Source organism: Myotis myotis, unplaced genomic scaffold, assembly GCF_014108235.1.
Source record: "Myotis myotis isolate mMyoMyo1 unplaced genomic scaffold, mMyoMyo1.p scaffold_m19_p_4, whole genome shotgun sequence".
Classification (NCBI taxonomy): Eukaryota; Metazoa; Chordata; class Mammalia; order Chiroptera; family Vespertilionidae; genus Myotis; species Myotis myotis.
Window position 1 is genome coordinate 27798681 of NW_023416346.1, and position 19844 is coordinate 27818524.

Sequence of the window (19844 nt, forward strand, 5' to 3'; positions counted from 1 at the left end):
AGAGCAACAACGGGCGAGTCAAATCGCAGGAACACTTATTAAAATGCTCTTAATGCGAGTGTCAGGAGCTCAGGGTTTGGGGGTGCAGGTGAGAAATCTGAGTTTGTTCGTTTGTTTTTAAATATTTTTATTGATTTCAGAGAGGAAGGGAGAGGGAGAGAGAGACAGAAACATCAGTGATGAGAGAGAACCACTGATTGGCTGCCTCCTGCACGCCCCCTACTGGGTGGGGGTCGAGCCTGCAACTGAGGCCTGTGCCCTTGACCGGAATCGAACCCGGGACCCTTCGGTACTCGGGCCGACACTCTATGGACGGAGCGAAACCGGCCAGGACCGAAGCCTGCGTTCTGAACCAGCTCTCCAGGAGTCTCCTGCCACCGAGGGCACAGCCGGGGCCTCCGGACACCCAAGCGTTCCCACCCCCACCCGCTCCTGTCGCCTCGCACGCAGCCCGCCACTCACAGCTCTAAGACCCTGTTGGCCCCGCCCCCAGAGCCACTCGGAGGAAAACGCCGGTCTGCCCGCGGGTGGCACGCAGTCGGCCTGGCGGAGCCTAGGCTGACGGACGCCTAGGGCCCGGGACCGCAGCACCAGGACCAGCCCGCGAGCCCGCGGTCAGGAAGTGAGTCCCTAGGGACGGCGGTGGGGGGGAGGGGGGCTCCGGTGGGTGCGCGGAGCGGACTCCGGGACGCTCCTTCCGACGGCTCGCCCGCCGGGGCACCGTCCTGGCCCCGGGCCTGGGAGCGGGCGCGGCGCGGGCGGCTGCTCCTCACCGTGCGTGGGAATGTAAGTGGGGGCGCGTCCCGTCCCAACACGGGCGCGGGGATGGAAGGCGCGGAGGCGCCCGGTGCCGGTGCGGTCCCTCCACCGAAGGCCAGGAACGGCGGGGCCGGGCAGCGAGCAAATGGGCTTTGGTCCCTTTCACAGTCGGGGGCGTGTGGCGACAGTGGGGGCCACCCCACCCCCAACCGGGAGCAGGACGTGAAGGACGGTGGCGGCCAGGCTGAATAACCGTCCCTTCGCGGGCGGGGGGTGTGGAAAGAGGCGCGGCACATGTCCCGGACCCCAATCGGGGGCTGGAAATGAAGGGAGGGGTCCGGGGCACGGGGTTCCGGTCCGTTCACGGCGGGGGGAGTAGAAAGAGACGGCGACACGTCCCGGACCCTAAACGGGAGCTGGAAATGAAGGGGTTGGGGTCCGGGGCACGGGGCTCCGGTCTGTTCACGGCGGGGGGCGGGGGAAGAGGGGCGGCACACGACCAGGACTCTTAATGGGAGCTGGAAATGATGGGGGGCGCGTCCGGGGCACTGGGCTCTGGTCCCTTCATGGTCGGGGGTGTGGGTACAGTGGCGGGCCCACGCCCACGCCCACCCCCGACCCCAAACAGAAGAAGGACATGAAGGGGGCGCCATCGCTTCCTAGGCGGGGGATTTGGCCACTGTGGCGGGCAACCCCTCCCCACCCCAACCGGGAGCCAGACGGGAAGGAGGGTGGGCAGCGAGGCCGAGTTACCATCCCTTTGCGGACGGGGGTGGGAGGGGCGGCTGGGGAAGAGACGGGCACACCCCCCAGACCACACCCAGGAGCCTTTCAGGAAGGATGGGCGAGCACCAGACCCCTTGCGGCCCACCAAAGAGAAAATGGCAGGGGGGCAGGCCCAGGCCCCAGACCTAAACTGGAGCGCGACGGGGTCGGAGGCACCGGGCTCAGGTCCCTTCCCGGGCAGGCGCGGGGATGGGGAGACAGTGGCGGACACCCCTCCCCTCCCAGCTTAACCCGGAGCGGGAAGTGGGGCACCAGGCCCCCTTCCTGCCGATCAGAGACAAAATGGAAGAAGCGCGCTTCCTTCGCACCCAGAAGCCCATGTGGTACTAGGGCGGCAAGTCCTGAAACTGCCCCAACCAGCGGGGCTGGGGGCGCCCTCTTGGAAGCGAGGTGTCTTCGCTGCGAGAGCACTGCGTCTGGGCGCTCGCCACAGGCGTCCGACTTTGTTATTTTATTTTAAAAACACCTTTATTAATGTTTAGAGGGAGGAAGGGAGGGGGATAGAGAGAGATCAATGTGAGAGCTCGCCATGGATCCATCGATCAATCGATCGGCTGCCTCCCGCACGCCCCCTACTGGGGAATTGAGCCCGCAAAGGGCCAGAACGAAACCGGCAGCCATTTGGTCAAGGAAGGTCACCCAAGCAACTGAGCTTCACCGCCAGCAGCTGGCCTCGGATTTTAAACCGGCTTTCAGAATGTTTGGGTTTCGTCCCCCTATCCTTTCCCCTCGGGTCCTCTTTTCGCGACTCCCAGTGCCTCTTTCCGCACACGTCCCTAACCACTGAACGGTGAGCAAGAGTTCATTCTAGAGGGTTTGGAGAGAAGGTATCAGGCCTGTAGGGAAGAAGTTTTCATCCAGAAGGGCCAACAGAGGGAAATCCGGAGGGTCAATTCCGTGGGAGAGGTGGGATAAGGTTTGGGTCAGTAAAGAAGAGCTTCCCAGCTGTGAGGCTGGAGTACATGAAATGTGGGTCCCCAGACTGAACAGTTAGGGCTCCTGAATGCCTTCCAGAGACCCTTAGGTGCCTAGACGGGGGTGTAGGATGGGGGGGGGGCGTAATAATACAGAGCTTTTTCTGTGCCAGGCATACTGCTGTTCACTTAACATGCAATTGGATCACCCCCCCCCCCCCAAAGGCCATTATAAAAGCAGATGTTACAGAGAGGCACTGGGTGTCATTTAAGAATCTAGCCCAAGGATGAGTTGAGAACAGGGTAAAGTTTTCCTTTTAAACTTTATTATTGAAAATATTACAAACTAGAGGCCCGGTGCATGAATTTGTGCATGGGTGGGGTCCTTTGACCTGGCCAGCGACCAAGGCCTATTGGGGGACCTGCTGGCCGGTGGGAGGGATCCCGGGAGGTTGGCCAGCCTGTCCCCGATAGGGGCCTATCGGGGGGATGATAAGCAGGGGGTAGGGACTGCGGGAGGTAGGCCTGCTGGGGGGAGAGACCATGGGAGGTTGGCCGGCCAGCCAGGGGGAGGGGCTATGGGAGTTTGGCTGGCCAGCCGCCCCCAATTGGGGCCAATGGGGGGGCGGGCAGGTGGGGAGGGGAGCAGGACCACAGGAAGTTGGCTGTTGGAGCATATTGACCACCAGGGGGCAGCTCCTACATTGAATGTCTGCCCCCTGGTGGTCAGTGCATGTCATAGCGACTGGTCAACCAGTCATTCTGGTCGTTCCAGTCGTTTGGTCATAACGATTGCTTAGGCTTTTATATATAGAAATCCCTCCTTTTTTACCCATTAATTCCTTCTACTCCTCTTCTGCCCCATCCCCAGGCTTCCCTGCAACGTTGATTGTCCATAGGCTATGAATATCCTATCTAATAAAAGAGTAATATGCAAATTAACCATCACTCCAACACAAAGATGGCAGCACCCATAGCCACAAGATGGCAGCACCCAGTCCTCTCAGCCCTGCTGGAGTCCTCCAGTCCTGGGGGGTGACCACTGAGAGCAGGGCCTTCTTGGCTGTCCCGCGGGAGCGGCCAAGCAGGCCCCACAGACAGTAGAGAACCACAGGGAACAGGCCTAAGCCATCAGTAGGACATCCCCTGAGGGCTCCTGGATTGGAGAGGGTGCAGGAAGGGCTGAGGGACCCCCTCCCCTGCCCCCCGTGTATGAATTTCATGCACCAGGCCTCTAGTCTATAATAATAAAAATGTAATATGCTAATTAGGTTAGATGTCCTTCTGGACGTCCTCCCGGGCGACCTTCTGGATGAAGCTAGGGCTGCAAGGGCCCGGGTGCCTGTTGGCGGCTGGAGGGAAGCCCAGGTCCTGGGTGCCAGAGGGAAGCTTGTGCTGGGAGCTGGGGGAAGGAAGGCCTACTCTTGCATGAATTTTGTGCATCAGGCCTCTAGTCTATATAATAAAAGCGTAAGTAACCATTACGGTGGAATGACCAGAACCACCAGTTGCTATGATGTGCACTGAACAGCAGGGGGCAGACGCTCAATGCAGGAGCTGCCCTCTGGTGGTCAGTGTGCTCCCACAGGGGAAGCACGGCTCAGCCAGAAGCCGGGCTCACAGCTGGAGAGCACAGCAGCAGAGGTGGGAGCTTCTCCTGCCTCCCCAGCAGCGCTAAGGAGCAGTGAGCAGGTGGGTGGTAAGGAGTGAGGGGTCCTGGACTGCTAGAGGGTGCAGGCTGGGCTGAGGAACCCCCTGTGCATGAATTTCATGCACTGGGCCTCTAGTATACATATAAATTCTTTGTTTAATCTCTTCCCATCTCCCCTTCTGAAATACGTTAGTCTGTTGCATGTTTCAATGTCTCTGAATCTGTTTTGTTCATCATTTTATTTTCTTCATTAGATTCCACATATAAGTGAAATCATGTGATACTTGTCTTTCTCTAACTTGTCTTTCTCTTTCACTTAGCATAATGCTCTCCAGGTCCCTCCATGCTGTCTCAAAGGGTAAGAGTGAAGTTTTTAGATTATTGGACAGGAAGATAGTCCTGAGTACTTTTTTTCTTGATCCTGAGTTGAGTGGGCAAATGCAGAGAGAGAGGACCCATAGCACATGAGCATTTACATTTTTAACATACCTTAATTTTCCTTTTTACAGTTTACATTCAACATAGTTTTGTATTACTTTCCATTGCAGAGCATAGTAATTAGACAATCATATACTTTAGAAAATGTCCCTCCCCCAAATTTCCAGTACCCACTTAGCACCATACATAATTATTGCAATATTACTGACTATATTTCTTATGCTGTAGTTCACATCTCTGTGATTATTTTGTAACTACCACCTGTACTTCTCAATCCCTTCACATTTTTTACCCAGCCCCACAAACTGCCTCCTGTCTGGAAAACATGAGTTTATTGTCTGTTTCTATGAGTTTGTATTTTGTTTGTTTATACTGTTCTTTTGATGTCACCTTTAAGTGAAATCATATGGAATTTGTCTTTCTCTTACTCACTTATTTCACTTAGCATAAGAGCCTCTAGGTCTTATGGCGAACCTTTTGAGCTCGGCATGTCAGCATTTGAAAAACCCTAACAACTCTGGTGCCGTGTCACATATAGAAATTTTTTGATATTTGCAACCATAGTAAAACAAAGGTTTATATTTTTGATATTTATTTTATATATTTAAATGCCATTTAACAAAGAAAAATCAACCAAAAAAATGAGTTCGCGTGTCACCTCTGACACGCGTGTCATAGGTTTGCCATCACTGCTCTAGGTCCATCCATGTTGTGGAAAATGGTAACATTCCCTTATTTTTTATGGCTGAATAATATTCCATTACATATGTACCAGCACTTTTTAAAAAAGAATAGTTCATTGATTTTTTTAAAAATGAATTTTATTGATTTTTCACAGAGAGGAAGGGAGAGGGATAGAGAGTTAGAAACATCGATGAGAGAGAAACATTGATCAGCCGCCTCCTGCACACTCCCCACTGGGGATGTGCCCGCAACAAGGTACATGCCCTTGACCAGAATCGAACCTGGGACCCTTGAGTCCACAGGCCGATGCTCTATCCACTGAGCCAAACTGGCCAGGGCTTGATTTTTTTTTGAGAGAGAGAGAGAGAAAGAGAGAGAGAGGAAGGGAAAAGATAGGAACATGGATGTGAGCGTCCAACATTGATCAGCTGCCCTCTTCACTCCCACTAACTAGGATCAAGCCCACATCCCTGGCATGTGCCCTCATGTGGAATTGAACAAGCAACCTTTTGGTACACAGAATGACGCCCTACCAACTGAGCAACACCAGCCAGGGTGAACCACCAATTTCGGTATCCATGATGTGCACTTGGGTGCCTTCCATATCTTGACAATTCCAAATAATGCTGCAATGAACATAGGGGTGCATACAGTCTTTCAAATGAGCGTTTTGGATTTCTTCGGATATCTATAATAATAAAAGCATAATATGCTAATTAGACTGGACATCCTTCTGGACAACCTTCCGGATGAAACCAGGGCTCTGAGGGAAGCCCGGGTCCCAGGTACCTGCCAGTGGCCAGAGGGAAGTCTGGGTCCCACTGAGTATGATGTTGGCTGTGGGTTTGTCATATAAGGCTTTTATTATGTTGAGGTATGATCCTTCTATTCCTACCTTGCTGAGAGTTTTTATCAAGAAATGGTGCTGGATTTTGTCAAATGCTTTTTCTGCATCAAGTGCTATGACTATGTAATTTTTATCTCTCAATTTTTTTATGTGACGTATCACATTTATTGATTTGTGGATATTGTACCATCCTAGCATTCCCAGGATAAATCCTACTTGGTCATGGTGTATGATCTTTCTGATATGATGCTGGATCCAATTTGCTAGAATTTTGTTGAGGATTTTGGCATCTATGTTCATGAGGGATATTGCCCTGTAATTCTCTTTCATTGTGTTGTCTTTATCTGGTTTTGGTATTAGGGTGATGCTGGCTTCATAGAATGAGCTTGGAAGTATTCCTTCCTCTTGACTTTTTTGGAATAGTCTGAGGAGGATAGGTTTTAGTTCTTCCTTAAATGTTTGGTAAAACTCCTTTGTGAAGCCCTCTGGACCGGGCTTTTTTTTTTTGCTGGGAGCTTTTTGATGACTGCTTCAATTTTTTCCATAGTTATTGGCCTATTGAGATTTTTGAATCTTCCTGATTGATTTTTGGAAGGTTCTATTTTTCTAGGAATATGTCCATTTCCTCCAGGTTGTCTAGTTTGTTAGAATAGAGTTGTCCATAGTATTTTTTTTTAACAATCCTTTGTATTTCTGTGGGGTCTGTTGTTATTTCACCTCTTTCAGGGGTGTTAGTGAGGGACTACCAAAGAACTGAACAAGTAGGCTGTGTGGGGCAACCAGGCCGGTGGGGGGGCCATGAAGGGCGACCATGTGGGGGGAGCAGTTAGGGGCAACCAGGCCGGCATAGGTGGGCAGTTGGGTGACCAGGTCAGCAAGGGGGGCAGTAAGGGGTGACCAGGTCGGTGGGGGGAGGGCAGTTAGGAGAGACCAGGCCAGCAGGGGGGGGCAGTTTGGGCTGACCTGGATGGCAGCAGGGGGAAGTTAGGGGTGACCAGCAGGGGGGCAGTTAGGGGTGATCAGGCCAGCATGCAGAGGCAGTGAGGGGTGATCAGGCTGGCAGGGTGGGGCAGTTAGGGGCGACCAGGCAGGCAGGCAGGTGAGCGATTAGGAGCCAGTGGTCCAGGATTGTGAGAGGGATGTCCGAGGGGTCCCAGATTGGAGAGGATACAGGCTGGGTTGAGGGGACCCCCCACATGCACGAATTTTGTGCAATGGGCCTCTACTGTGTGTGTGTGTGTGTGTGTGTGTGTGTGTGTGTGTGTGTGTATCCTATGTCTTCTGGTTGGAGCATTGAAGCCATTTACATTTAAAGTGATTATTGACAGGTATGCATTTATTGCTGTTTTAATCTTTATAACTGTTTTACACTTTTTTTCTTCTTCTTCTTAAAGAACACACTTTAACATTTTTATCAGATTATAAAAATTCCCCTAAAGATTATCTGCTACATTAGAACTTTGCTGAAAAGCAAGCAGTTAAGGGACATTAGAATTCCCTCTGGTAACCACTGCTGTTTCTCTCATTTGCCCTTTCCTCAGCAGTAGGTGTCTCCCCCCAGGAAATACACAAAGAAACACATTGGAACCTGAGACTTCAGACACCAGATAAAGTATACACTGCTGGAAGGGATCAATGGCTACCACCCTGGGTTCTGTAACCCAGGCCTCCTTGAATCTGGGCACAGTGTTTCAAGAGTATGATAAAGACACTGAATTCTTCCGTCAGCGCTTCAGGCAGTACCGGTCCAATGAAGCAGCCAGGCCTCGTGATGTTTTCAACAAGCTCCTGGAGCTTTGCTCTGAATGGCTGAAGCCAAAGATGCGTTCTAAGGAACAAATGGTGAAGCTTCTAACTTTGGAACAATACCTAACAATTATGCCCCAGGAGCTAGAGACCTGGGTGACAGAACAATGCCCGGAGAGTAGAGAAAGAATTCTGTCACTCTTAGAAGAAATACAGATGAAACCTGAGACAACAGAGACAAAGGTGAGAAAAGAGTTTGGGATCTGGGGAACTAGACCAAAAGGGTATCAGAGGCAGGTGGGATTGGATCTGACATTTGTCTCTGTGTCATTCTCATTCTTCAGCCCGAAATTTCTGCACAGTCCTTTTCACATTTCTCTTCTACTGGAGAAAACATATGGGTGAGTGGTTTCCAACCTCATCTTAGCCAATTCTCCTCTGTAACAAATATATTCTAATGTCCCAGTAAATATACTTAAATACAATTCATAGATAACATAATCTACCTACAGTCATTCATCAAAAAACACTGGTATTATCTGGCCAGTGTGCTTCAGTGGTTGAGCATTGACCTATGAACCAGGAAGTCAAAGTTTGATTCCAGATGAGGGCACATGCCCTGGTTGCAGGCTTGATCCCTAGTATGGGGCGAACAAGAGGCAGTGGATCAATGATTCTTTTTCATTGTTGATGTTTCTATCTCCCTCTCCCTCTCCTTCACTCTCTGAAATCAATAAAAATAAAAATTTTAAAAAGCACCTGTATTATGCATTAGGGTCTGCAGGCCAGATCCATTGACAGCTGTTTTGTATACCTCTCAGCTAATAATGGATTTGACCTGTTAAAGCATTGTTCAAAAGAAGAGGAAGAAGGAGAATAAATGACAGACAGAATGTGGCACACTGAGCCTAAAATATTTATTATATGACTTTTTGCAAACAAAGCTGGCCAAGTCTGAGTCAAGTGGTTTCCAGAAGAAATATAAAGGAATAAGAAGGTAGTTTATTATGAACTAAAAAACCTTTCAGTGTGCACATGTCTGGGCTTGAGTGCACCAGAAGATATCATGAAGTTGTCGGATGCTTGCCTCTGTGCACAGATTCACTGTGAAAGTGACAGGCAGTAATTCAGAATGATACAGCTCAAACACTATGAACAGCGTTGCTGCTGATCATGTGATTTTCTAAACAGGCAAACAACTCTTGATAAATCTGACTAATTTGTAGTATAGTCTTTCTTTAAAGACATTTTCAATTTTTTCTTTTTTTTAAATAAAATTTATTATGTGAGACTGGTCAACAGGGTCATATAGGTTTCAAGTGTACATTTCTATAATACGTGCATAATCTGTATATTGCATTGTTCAAATCTTACATTCAATATTATCTTGTATTAATTTTAGTATATGTGTACAGCATAGTGGTTAGATAATCATGTACTTTACAAGGTATTCCCCCTGATATTTCCAGTACCTACATAGCACCGTACAGTTATTACAATATTATTGACCACATTTCCTTTGCTGTACTTTACATCACCATGACACTGATTTCCAAAGGAGTGCTTTCCCAGAAAATTCAAGTCATGCTAACATTTGCAAAAATATTTTGTGATTATATGACCAGCAGTGTGAGGTTCTTGACAGATTCTTTTTACCTACATGAATATTTGAAGGTAGGTGGGGCACAGGAGCAATTCTGCACTGTGCATTATCTATACTTGTGTCTCTGCCCACTAATTCTGATAGCCACCACCTGCCATCATTTCCAAAACACGCCCTGGGAACGGTGACCCTGTCCTCTGAACAGAACCACCCAGTAAAACGTTTTTGGGACATATGATAGCTGAGCACAGGGCAGCATTTTGGAGATGGGAGGGAGTACTTCTTGTTGGGCATTAGGGGCAAAGGAGTCTTGGGTATAGATGGGGCTCTGCAGTTAGCCTGTATGAAGGATTCTTCCAAAGTTTCCTGCCTCCAGGCTGGAATGCATTTATGGTTTCCCTTCCTTTCTGTGTCTCCTTGTTTGGCTTTCTACAAGAGACTATTTTCTTCCTGTGGTCTAATCCTGCATTATTAGTATGGTAGGCACCAGCCAAAGATGGGTCTTGAGTACTAGAAGTGTGGCGAGTCCAAATTGGGATATTGTATAAGTATAAAATACACACCCCATTCAGAAGACTTAGGGTGAACAATAAAGTAGGTAAAATACCTCATTAATAATTCTTTATACTGATTACATTATGAAATTATGATATTTTAGATATACTGGTTTAAATAATGCATATTAATAAGATTGACTTTATCTATTTACTTTATTTTTCATATGACCACAGGAAAATTTTTAATGATTTGGGTGGCTTGCATTATATTGCTACTGGGCACTGCTGGTCTAGATAGATTTTAGAGTGATGGGTTCTGGAATTTCCTCCAGATTGATAGCCAGGAAAAGCTCTTGGAAGATCCAGCAGTAGTCGGAATAGCAGACATGATACCAAATATCCACCTGGAGTTACCCCCATTCCAAGCAATGGGAACTGTCCCCAAGGCCCAACCGGAAGATGTGTGGATCCCACAGGAGCCATGCTATGGTGCTGCTTGGGAAGACCTGTCCTTTCTGGAAACTCCTGGTAAGGCAAAGATTTTACTTCTTTTCCTTGATTTCTCTTCTGAGAGTTCAGGAGCTCTCCAGGGGTGGGGTTGGTTAGAAACACTGAATAATGGATGAAAATGGATAGCTTTTATAAATAGGGGGAGGAAACATCCCTTGGGGAATAGCTGCCCACGAAGCCCATTATTAGATCGAACAGGATTCAAAATCTCTTAAGATAATGAGCCTACTCAGCAAGGAGTCTTTGACCAAGAATATTATAAAGGAAAATTGAGGGGAGTATGTGTAATATGAATAAAGATTAGTTTTCCCAGCCAATTTTTATCAGTGGAATCTGTGGTGTTGTGGGTCCCACGGGCCTTGGTTGTTCTTATGGCAGAAGAGTCACGTTCAAACATGACACTTTATTAATATACTCACTTCAGATCCTTTAAGAGTGTTTAATTGCTTGCTGCAGTAAATGAATATGTATCCTATCTAATAATAGACAAACATGGTAATTGACCATATGCCTCCCATAGGCTAATCAGTGTGATATGCAAATTAACCGCCAACAAAGATGTCGGTTAATTTGCATACCTAGGCTCCAATTGGTGGAGCGAGGCCTGACGTTTCTGGGCCAGCAGAGCAGCAAGGCCTCATGGCTCCAGGGCTGGTGGAGCAGCGAAGCCTGACATTTCTGGGGCAGGCTCCAGCCAGAACTCAGCCAGAGCGAAGGCCTGGGCCCCCGGGTGCTGGAGACAAACCGGTGCCAGCAGCCAGGGGAAAGGAAGGCCTATTGCACGAATCTCTTCATGCAACAGGCCTCTAGTCTTACCCATAAAAACCTAGACCAGTGTTTCTCCAGGAAAGGTAAGTGGATTCTCCATATCTGGATCACCTGCGGTGCATTTTTAACAGGATCTCCAGGTGAGTGCTGTACATACTACCTTTTGAGAACCACTGCTCCAGACAATACAGGAGTTAGTTCAGGGTGAGAAAGTCCAGGGGAAGAAAGGCTCATAGAAGTTCATGGATATCTCGAGGGTGGTCGAGAACTTTCCAAGGTTTTACAGAGTGATAAAGCACAAGGTTCTCTGGGCAGACCTTGAGAGATACCATATTAGAAAAGATCGCTATGTATGAATTCGAAAAACTGTTAAATTTTTGGGTATCTTGCCTGGGTTCCTTGCTTTCCCATATCCTAAGTACATGAGAATGGATATCCTTGACACTTGGACCCATTTTCTCTTGAAGGCAATAGAAATTCTAGCTGTGGTGTTTATCAATGGTTTTCTCTCTTGTGATTTCCATTCCAAGTGCCATCTCTCTTCTCTGAGTGTCTGGCAGACAATGGGGAAGGGTACATGTGAGACTCCACCCTGTCCTTGGAAAGGATGGCTTGGTCCATTCCAGGCCTAAGAGTAGAACCATATGTGATGTGTGCATTGCCACCACCAGCATAGAATTCAAGTTATAACATCACAGTGTGGTTGTTTGGTCATGAATTTGTCTCATTTTCTGCACCTATTCAATTTGTCCAGGTTCCAAATTTTGTAGCTTGTTCTAGTAAGTGCTGGTGATGTAGAGACATGGAATCTGTCTTGTTTTCCATAGAGGTGACCAGGAGGAAAAAACCCAAAGGACATATGTATATCCATTAAGGTTAAAGCCAAACTATATAAAGTATTGTCAATTATATTCCAGTCTTAACCTTACCTACATCTCTGATATGTTGACAAGTTTTAAAACATCTGTATTTCTGTGTGTATGCCTGCAAGAAGTGGCAGGGCCTAGCAAGTGGTGTTGAATTATACATCTTTCTGCATATGAGTTACCAGTACATGTGTGAATTCTCTTCTCTTAGCAACAGTGCCAGATACGGAGATCACATATGATACTGAGCAGCACTATTGCTCTTTATTTGAATACTTCAGTCTCTAAAGTACAGGAAATTCCAGTATATCAAACAAGGGAGAGAGAAAATGATATAACAAGTAAAATATAACCATTAGGAAGAAAGGAAAGTACCCTTTCTCATCACTGTTTAAAGTGATAGAATATGCTTTGTCCTATGGACTGGGAGGTCTCCATTTCTACTTCCTGGTCACCAAAGTCTCATCCTCAACCCTTATACAGGGTCCAAGGGATCTGGGAGCTGATTTAGGAAGATGATATGACCAGGAGGTGGCAGTAGCACACACAAGCTTTGTTGGGCAACTCTGTCAAGTGTTCTTGTGATGGAAGTCAGGGGCCAGAGGAGAGGAAAACAAGGTAACTCCCCAGGGAGTAAGGGCTCAGAGGGCTGGCTTACCTGTCTTGGTGAGGTCATAGCCCAGAAGCACCCTGGGAGTTTATAGGTCAGAGAATTCCAAAGGGCAGCAGCAGTTGGGGGTCCCATAACCATAAGGCTCCCATCTTTGCAGTGGCTAGCAATTCTGGGGTGATATTTTCTGAGCTGTGCATAGGAGGCTGGCTCTAAGTGGCTAAAAATCTGTTTATGGGGGCTAATTTTAAAATAATTGAATGTATGAGAATTTTAGTTTGACACCTGCACGCTTTTGAGTACCTAGTCCCAGGTGGGAGTGAAGAAATGAACAACCTAGGGCCCAAAGCATATAGTGCTTGTTCATGCCCTTTGTCTCATTTCCAGCACAACTTCTGGGGTGGTTTCTGTGGCCTTTGAGGGTAGAGAAGAGCCATGCCAGCAGAAGTAGGCATCAAGGCATGACTTCTGACTGATTTTCACTCTTGACCAAAATGCCCTGGGGACAAGCTCTAAAGCACACATCATCTTTCCATGGCCATGTGTCAGCAGAACAAATATCTAGATTACGAATGATTGATTAGGAGGCATATCCATCTAAAACTTTAATAGACATAGTCGAATGTCCTCCAAAGTTATTATACCAATTTACCCTCCGACCACAGCATAGGAATAGTAATGTCTGCTTGCCTTCACTCACAAGCTTGCTTTGTGATGAGCACCGTGGCTGTTTCCTTATGTTGGCATACAGAAGGAGGGCTGATATCCGTGAAAGTCTTTTGAATCAGTGTCTCATTCATTCAGCATTTGTGACAGTATTTTATTGAATGTATGAGTAAAGATGGGAACTGAGGTCGGAAGGGTGTGAGATGTGTGAAAGGGGGATGGTTAGTGCCCTTAGCTGGCATGGGCTGTGAGCATAGGTTGGGGAATGTAAACTAGTGATAGTGTTGGGAGCAGGGCTTTGAGAGTCCAGACAGTGGAGGTTGAGGGCACCTGGTCCTCAAAGATGTGAGTGTTAGAGAGGAGGGATGTGGGTGGGGTGAGGTTGGCAGACAGTGAAAAAGTGCATGAGGTTAACAACTACCAAGGAGCTCAATTTGGGCCAGCCTCTTTGAAAACTGTCTCCTGGGAGTACTATACTGGGGAGAGGAAGTAAGGTAGCAGCTCTCAGTCCTTTTTGGTTGGGTGCTGCACAGAAAGGGGCAGCAGGACTAATGGTAAGTCCATGAGACACAGCTGCCTGGTGATATAATACTCCTGGCCTTGTTCTCATGGGTGCTAGAGTCTGCCTCCAGGGCTGCTTTAGCCCTTGACTAGTCTCGTCTTTGACTGCCTTTCACCTGAGGGACAGGTGTCTGAGTTGGTTTCATGGTCACCTGTGATGAAATCTATAGCCTCAAGAGTATCAACTCTATGCTCTATGTACAGGATGGGAACCACCATGTGAACACATCCTGCCATCCTGAACTGGTTTTCAAGTCTCTCTTACTGGGTATATTCTGGGCCAACAAGTTTCTGGCACCCTAGGCTCTGCTTCTGTCCACCCCCCACTTTTGAGATCCCTCACACTTTCACTTGACAGCAGTTCTCCTCTGATACACGACCTCCAGTTTTATTTGACCTGTGCTCCTACCCCCTCATCCCAACATTATCTTTGAGACACAGCATAAACAAAATAAAGAGTTGTATTTTAAATTATCTTTGTTTGAAATATATGGCCTTTTCATTGTGGAAGTAGAAATAAGGTATTTTAGTCGATGTCCTGAAAGTTAAATTTTCCTTCACATTGACATCAGCCAAACTAACTTGCTCATGTCGTGTTACAAACCCTAATATTGAAATACTAGAGGCCCTGTACATGAAATTTTTGCACTCGGTGGGAGAGGGGTTACTCAGCCCAGCCTGTGCCCACTCACAGTCTGGGAGCCCTCAGGGGATGTCCGATTGTCAGCTTAGGCCCGCTGCCCTATATGCACCCCTATGTTCATTGCAGCATTATTTGTAGTTGTCACTGAGAACAGGCCTAAGGGAGCAGTCACTAAGGAGGCGGGAGAGGCTCCCACCACTGCTGCTGCACTCCCCAGCCTTGAGCCCAGCTCAGGGTTTCTGGCTGAGCGACGCTGCCCCTGTGGGAGCACACTGACCACGAGGGGTCAGACTCTGTGTTGAGCGTCTGCCACCTGGTGGTCAGTGTGCGCCATAGTGACAGGTTGTTCCTCTGTTTGGTCAATTTGTATATTAGCCTTTTGTTATATAGCATTTCCTTGTATTTCAATCTGAAATGAACCATTTCCAACCCACACTTTACTACAGATCAGTAAACTTGAACAGAGCTGAGGAAGGTGTGTGGAAAGAGGCAGGAGCAACAGCGACTCTCACTGAGGGGGCAGTGGTAAGACCTAGGAGGAGAGTGAGTGTAGAAACAACTTCTGGTTGTCCTTAGATTGACAGTGAGAACCACTTTTTCATGATTATTTTTGTTAGTTTCCAGAGAATCAACTTCTAGACTTCTGCTGAAGCAGACATATACAGATTATTATTGCTGTTGCTGACCTACCTCAGTTGCTATCTTAATTTGAATATCTCTTACTAAACTTATTCCAGTAACCATTCCTAACCCCCATACTTTGGCACCTCTCTCTCTCTCTCTCTCTCTCTCTCTCTCTCTCTCTCTCTCACTGCTTGGCAGTCAATGAGACAATGTTTGTCAGTTTTAATAGGGTAACACTTTAGGAAGATTGAATTCATGTTCTGGCCCTCACCTACATAATTCCATTCTCAAAACAGATGTGGAACTCATTCAGTGCATTGACTTCACACCAGAATTGATTCACTTCCCTTCCGTAGACTGGAGGAAAATATCTTTGAACTGAGCAGAGTAGAAGATCTCGCCCCCAACACACCTACCCCCACCCCGCCATTTGGGTCTTGTTCTTATCCTAAAAAACAAACAAGCACAACACAAAGGGCTTGTCAGAGGCTCCTGGTGAAGCAATGCTGAGAAGGTAGTAGGGTGATCTTGAGAGGCCATGTGTCCAAGAAGAGACCTGGACTCTGGAAAAACCTGTGTTGACTCAAACTATCCTTCCTCCCATCTCTCCTATGGCCAGAATACCCATCACCAAAGCTTGCAGCTGAAGAGCCTTGCGGGCAGGAATTACAGAAATGCAAGGAACTAGAAGAACTGGACTTTTTTGACTTCAACCTAGGTAAGTGAGGGTTCATGGAATGCTTGGGAAGATAGGAGAGAAAATTAATCTTTACTCCCAGGGTAACAAGGTTTGGGATGGCACTTGGAAGAAGTTTGTATCTTCCCAGTAGCATTGAGTATAACTCTTCTGTCACTAGCTCTCCATTCCTCTTGGAACATGGTGACATCTGTAATTTCTGTTCCCAGTCTTCATTTTGCTATTGGGAGAGAAAATGTGTCAAAGCAGAAAAAACTGGAGAGTATGTATCTATTTTCTGTTTCTTTAGATGAAAATGTACTTCTTGATACCAATTTTAAAGATGACTTCGAAGAGCTAAGCTACCTATTGGGAAAGTCCGCAGAGCAGCTACTCAGAGACCACACACTGCCACTCTATGATCAGAATCCTTCTTCAGGAGAAAGCGCTGAGAGCTTCAACCAGGAAGAACCTCTCAACCCCATGGGCTATGCACAAAACAGTGCCCCAAAGAAGCTACACCAATGTATTCAGTGTGGGAAAGATTTTCTTTCCATAAAGGTCTTTAAGGGGCACCTGAAAATTCATTCAGGAAAGCTCCCTCATGGGTGCCCTGAGTGTGGGAAAAGATTCCTTCGTAGGTCAAACCTGCAAAGGCATCTTCGAGTTCACACAAGGGAGGCACCCTATAAATGCAGCGTGTGTGAGAAGCGATTCACTCAGTTGTCACACCTCACAGAACACCAGAAAACCTCTTCTAGTCAAGGAGTGTCCACTTGCCCTGAGTGTAAGTCGCGATTTTGTAATAGAAAACAATTTATGCAACACCTAAAAATCCACACAGGTGGAAGACCCCACAAATGCCAGAGTTGTGAAAAAACATTTAGACGCCAAAGAGACCTTAATTTGCACTATGCATCACACACTGCACAGAGACCATTTACATGTGAGTATTGTGGGAAAAGCTATAGGCAGAGATCCAGCCTTGTTTTTCATTCAAGAAACCATTCAGTGGAGAAGCCATAGAACTATATCAACTGTTCTACAAGTGTCCTTAAGAAAGCCCACTTTAATATGCACTTTAGAGAAGAACTCTTTGAAAATTTGTTGAGGGAAAATGTTTCTAAACAAAGTGACAATAAGCTACCAAAGCTTTAACTTGCACTAGGCTGTCTTGGAAAAACAGTTTTGTTTGAGCTTATGCATTAGAACAGCTTTGTATTTTGCTGTGTTTAAAACTTATCTTCCAAGGCACATAAATTCTAGATTATTCACTGATTCTTGCCACTGTTCTAGACATGATTTTTTTCAGTTTACGCAAGTCTTTTTTAATCTTTACGATGAAATGTCTTTGTGCTAAGCCAACCACAATATCGGTATGAGTAGGGAACATGTAAATGCTGGCATTCCTTTTCGATCTAGGGTCAGTATTCCAATAGATGGGTATGTGCCCAATTGACCTGTATCTGTGCAATAGTTTAGTCATGTGGAAATGGCTATGCTGTTTCTTTATGATTGCCACTGACTAGTACTTGGAGCACCATGCGGATGCTTCCCTGACAGTGCCAACAAGCACTTCCCTTGACTCCCACTTACACCACATGTCAGAATCTCCTGTGCACCCACTGCTATGTTTATGCATCATTTGAGCCTTGAACACAGTCCATTTCTGAAATATGGAGCACTTTCAAAGGATAGGGGAAGGAAAGATGTCCAACTCATACAGTACTGGGAAGGGCAGAGAACCGTACCCACCACACAAGTACTAGGAATATTGAGCGGCTTATAGAAGGGTGGAGACCCTACCTGGAACGAACTACCTGTAAATTCTGTGTTTTCTTTCTTTGCTCTTTGGAATGATGAGAGCATTGAATGCTACAAACTTTAAGCCTAGCTAGGATCACATGCCACAAAACTTGTTTAATGTTCTGTTTGTGATTTTACAATTATTTGTTATTACAGTTTTCATTTTATTTCCTTTCTGTCCCAAGAGTTAAACATTGTTAATTTCCTGTGAATTTTTGGTTACAATGCAAGTTATTAATAAACGTGGTTCATTCTACTTCTGTTTTAAAGTTTATTAGGTTTTCTTGAAGATGCGTGTCTTATGACTGCAGAGATTAAGGGCTCCATTTGTAGGGTACTTCCTAGGAGAGGAATGGTTGTGCCATCGGTTTATAGCTATTCACCTTCTCTAAATACTGCCAAAATGTACGACACATATCCCTTCCCACTCCTTGGCTTCTGGTTTCACTCACCTACTGGTGTCCCTTGATGAAGACACTAGCCCAAGTGTTACATAGTTCAACTTAATGTTTTGCCCCTTTATTATTAGTGCTGTTTGAATTCTGGTGAAGAAACCTTTTGTCTACCCCAAGATCAGGAACCTATTTCTACATTTTCATTTTGAAGTTGTATTTGTTTACCTTACACATTGAGATTGCATTTTACCTGGAGTTAGTTTCTTTTACAAATGTTGTGAGGTAAGGTTCAAGATAACTTCAGAATGGAAGGTCCTTACCACTTGAGATTTTGTCCTCGGCCTTTGGGCCTTAGCAAAAATTGAGATGCTAAGAGAATGCTTTTACCAGCCTGTACATGGATTTGAGCAAGTGTGTTATGAACAGCATTCCAGGTGAAGGGATGTCTCATACAAAGACCTGACGAGAAGAGCACAGAGTGGCTGGAGGGAAAGCTAGAGTGTTAGGCAGAGGCCAGGTAATGGAGGGTCTAGTAATCTACCTGATGCATTTGGAACCTCATCAGGCAGTCCAGAAAAAATCATGGACTCCAGTTGAGAAGTACTGGTAACATGCGCATTTTAGAAAGCTCACTCTGGCTCCTGGATGGGGAGTAGGAGAGACAAGATAGGAGACAGAAAGACTAGTGAGGAGGCTACTGCAGATGAGAAAGTGGGCTGAGCTGAGGGCAGTGGTGTGCAGATGAAACAGAAGGTAAGAATTCCGGAGGAATTAAGAGGCTGAATCCACAGTCTCTGATGATTGACGGTATATGGGGTGGGGAGGTGCGTGACAGCCAGCTCTGTGTCCTGAATATCTGGAGTTGGGAGACTGGAGGAACAGCTCAGGAAAAGGGAATGAGGGCCCTCTTAGCCTATAAGCCCAAGGGCACCCATTTAAACTCATAGACGCTTCAATCCTGTCACCCTGTTTGCTCTCTTGGAGACTGTCTCCTGCCCACCGTGTTTCATTCCTTTAACAGTCTTTGGGTGCCCATTATGTTCTAGATAACATCATAGGTACTGAGGATGGCAGGGTATCAGGCTTCAGGAAAGTCACAGGTTAGGAAGACAAGACTAAAAGTTAAGCAGAAAATTCTTCATCAAGGTAGTAAGTCCAGTGATAAACTAATATGTATAAGTTAATATTGGAAGAAGGTACAAATGTCCAGTTGTAAGATAGCTAAGTACTAGGGAGGTAATGTACTACATGATGGCCATAGTTAACACTGTTGTGTGATGTATAGGAAAGTTGTTGAAAGAGTATATCCTCAGAGTTGTCATCGCAACAATAACCTTTTTCTTTTCCTTATCTTCTTTCTTTTTATTGTATCTAATAGTGACCTGGTGCATGAAATTCGTGTACATTAAAAGGGAATTAGTTAGAGGAAATATTTTAAAATTGCTATTTGCCTTTTCTCTATAATAGAAGTGTCAGAGATGAAAGAAAATTAATAACATGTACATGAAAATCTTCCTCCTGTCAGAGTCTGGGGTGCACCCTGGGAACCATAGTCAAGTCCCCGCCACCCACATACACCTCAAAATCGCATGAGACCCAGACCTGGCTGGCCCCACTCCTAATGGGCTAGATCCAGACCCGGCCAGCCCCACCCCCATCAAGCCCACAGGAGCATGGCTTCCAGTTGCCTGGCCCAGCACCAGGGTGGGGGGCACGCCTTGAGGTCCCCTCACCTGGGCTGGGGGCATGGCCTGAGGTTCCCCATCCATCCCCATCAGGAGGGGGCCCAGCATC

At 46.6% G+C, this 19844-nt stretch overlaps 1 protein-coding gene across 1 annotated transcript; it reads left to right on the forward strand.

The window, feature by feature from the left end:
* Positions 1 to 510: 510 nt before the first annotated feature.
* LOC118654128 (zinc finger protein 449-like) lies at positions 511 to 17895 on the forward strand. The gene is made up of 6 exons (XM_036305394.1): positions 511 to 622; positions 7621 to 8068; positions 8170 to 8226; positions 10258 to 10453; positions 15793 to 15891; positions 16160 to 17895. Exons 2-6 carry the CDS (start codon positions 7715 to 7717, stop codon positions 16873 to 16875), a joined length of 1422 nt encoding a protein of 473 aa, XP_036161287.1. The 5' UTR covers positions 511 to 622; positions 7621 to 7714; the 3' UTR covers positions 16876 to 17895.
* Positions 17896 to 19844: the final 1949 nt, after the last annotated feature.

Coding starts and splice junctions, on each gene's coding strand:
- LOC118654128 (XM_036305394.1), top strand. CDS start 7,715: ATGGCTACCACCCTGGGTTCTGTAACCCAGGCCTCCTTGAATCTGGGC. Junction 8,227..10,257: donor CTACTGGAGAAAACATATGG/GTGAGTGGTTTC, acceptor AATTTCCTCCAG/ATTGATAGCCAGGAAAAGCT. Junction 10,454..15,792: donor GTCCTTTCTGGAAACTCCTG/GTAAGGCAAAGA, acceptor TCCTATGGCCAG/AATACCCATCACCAAAGCTT.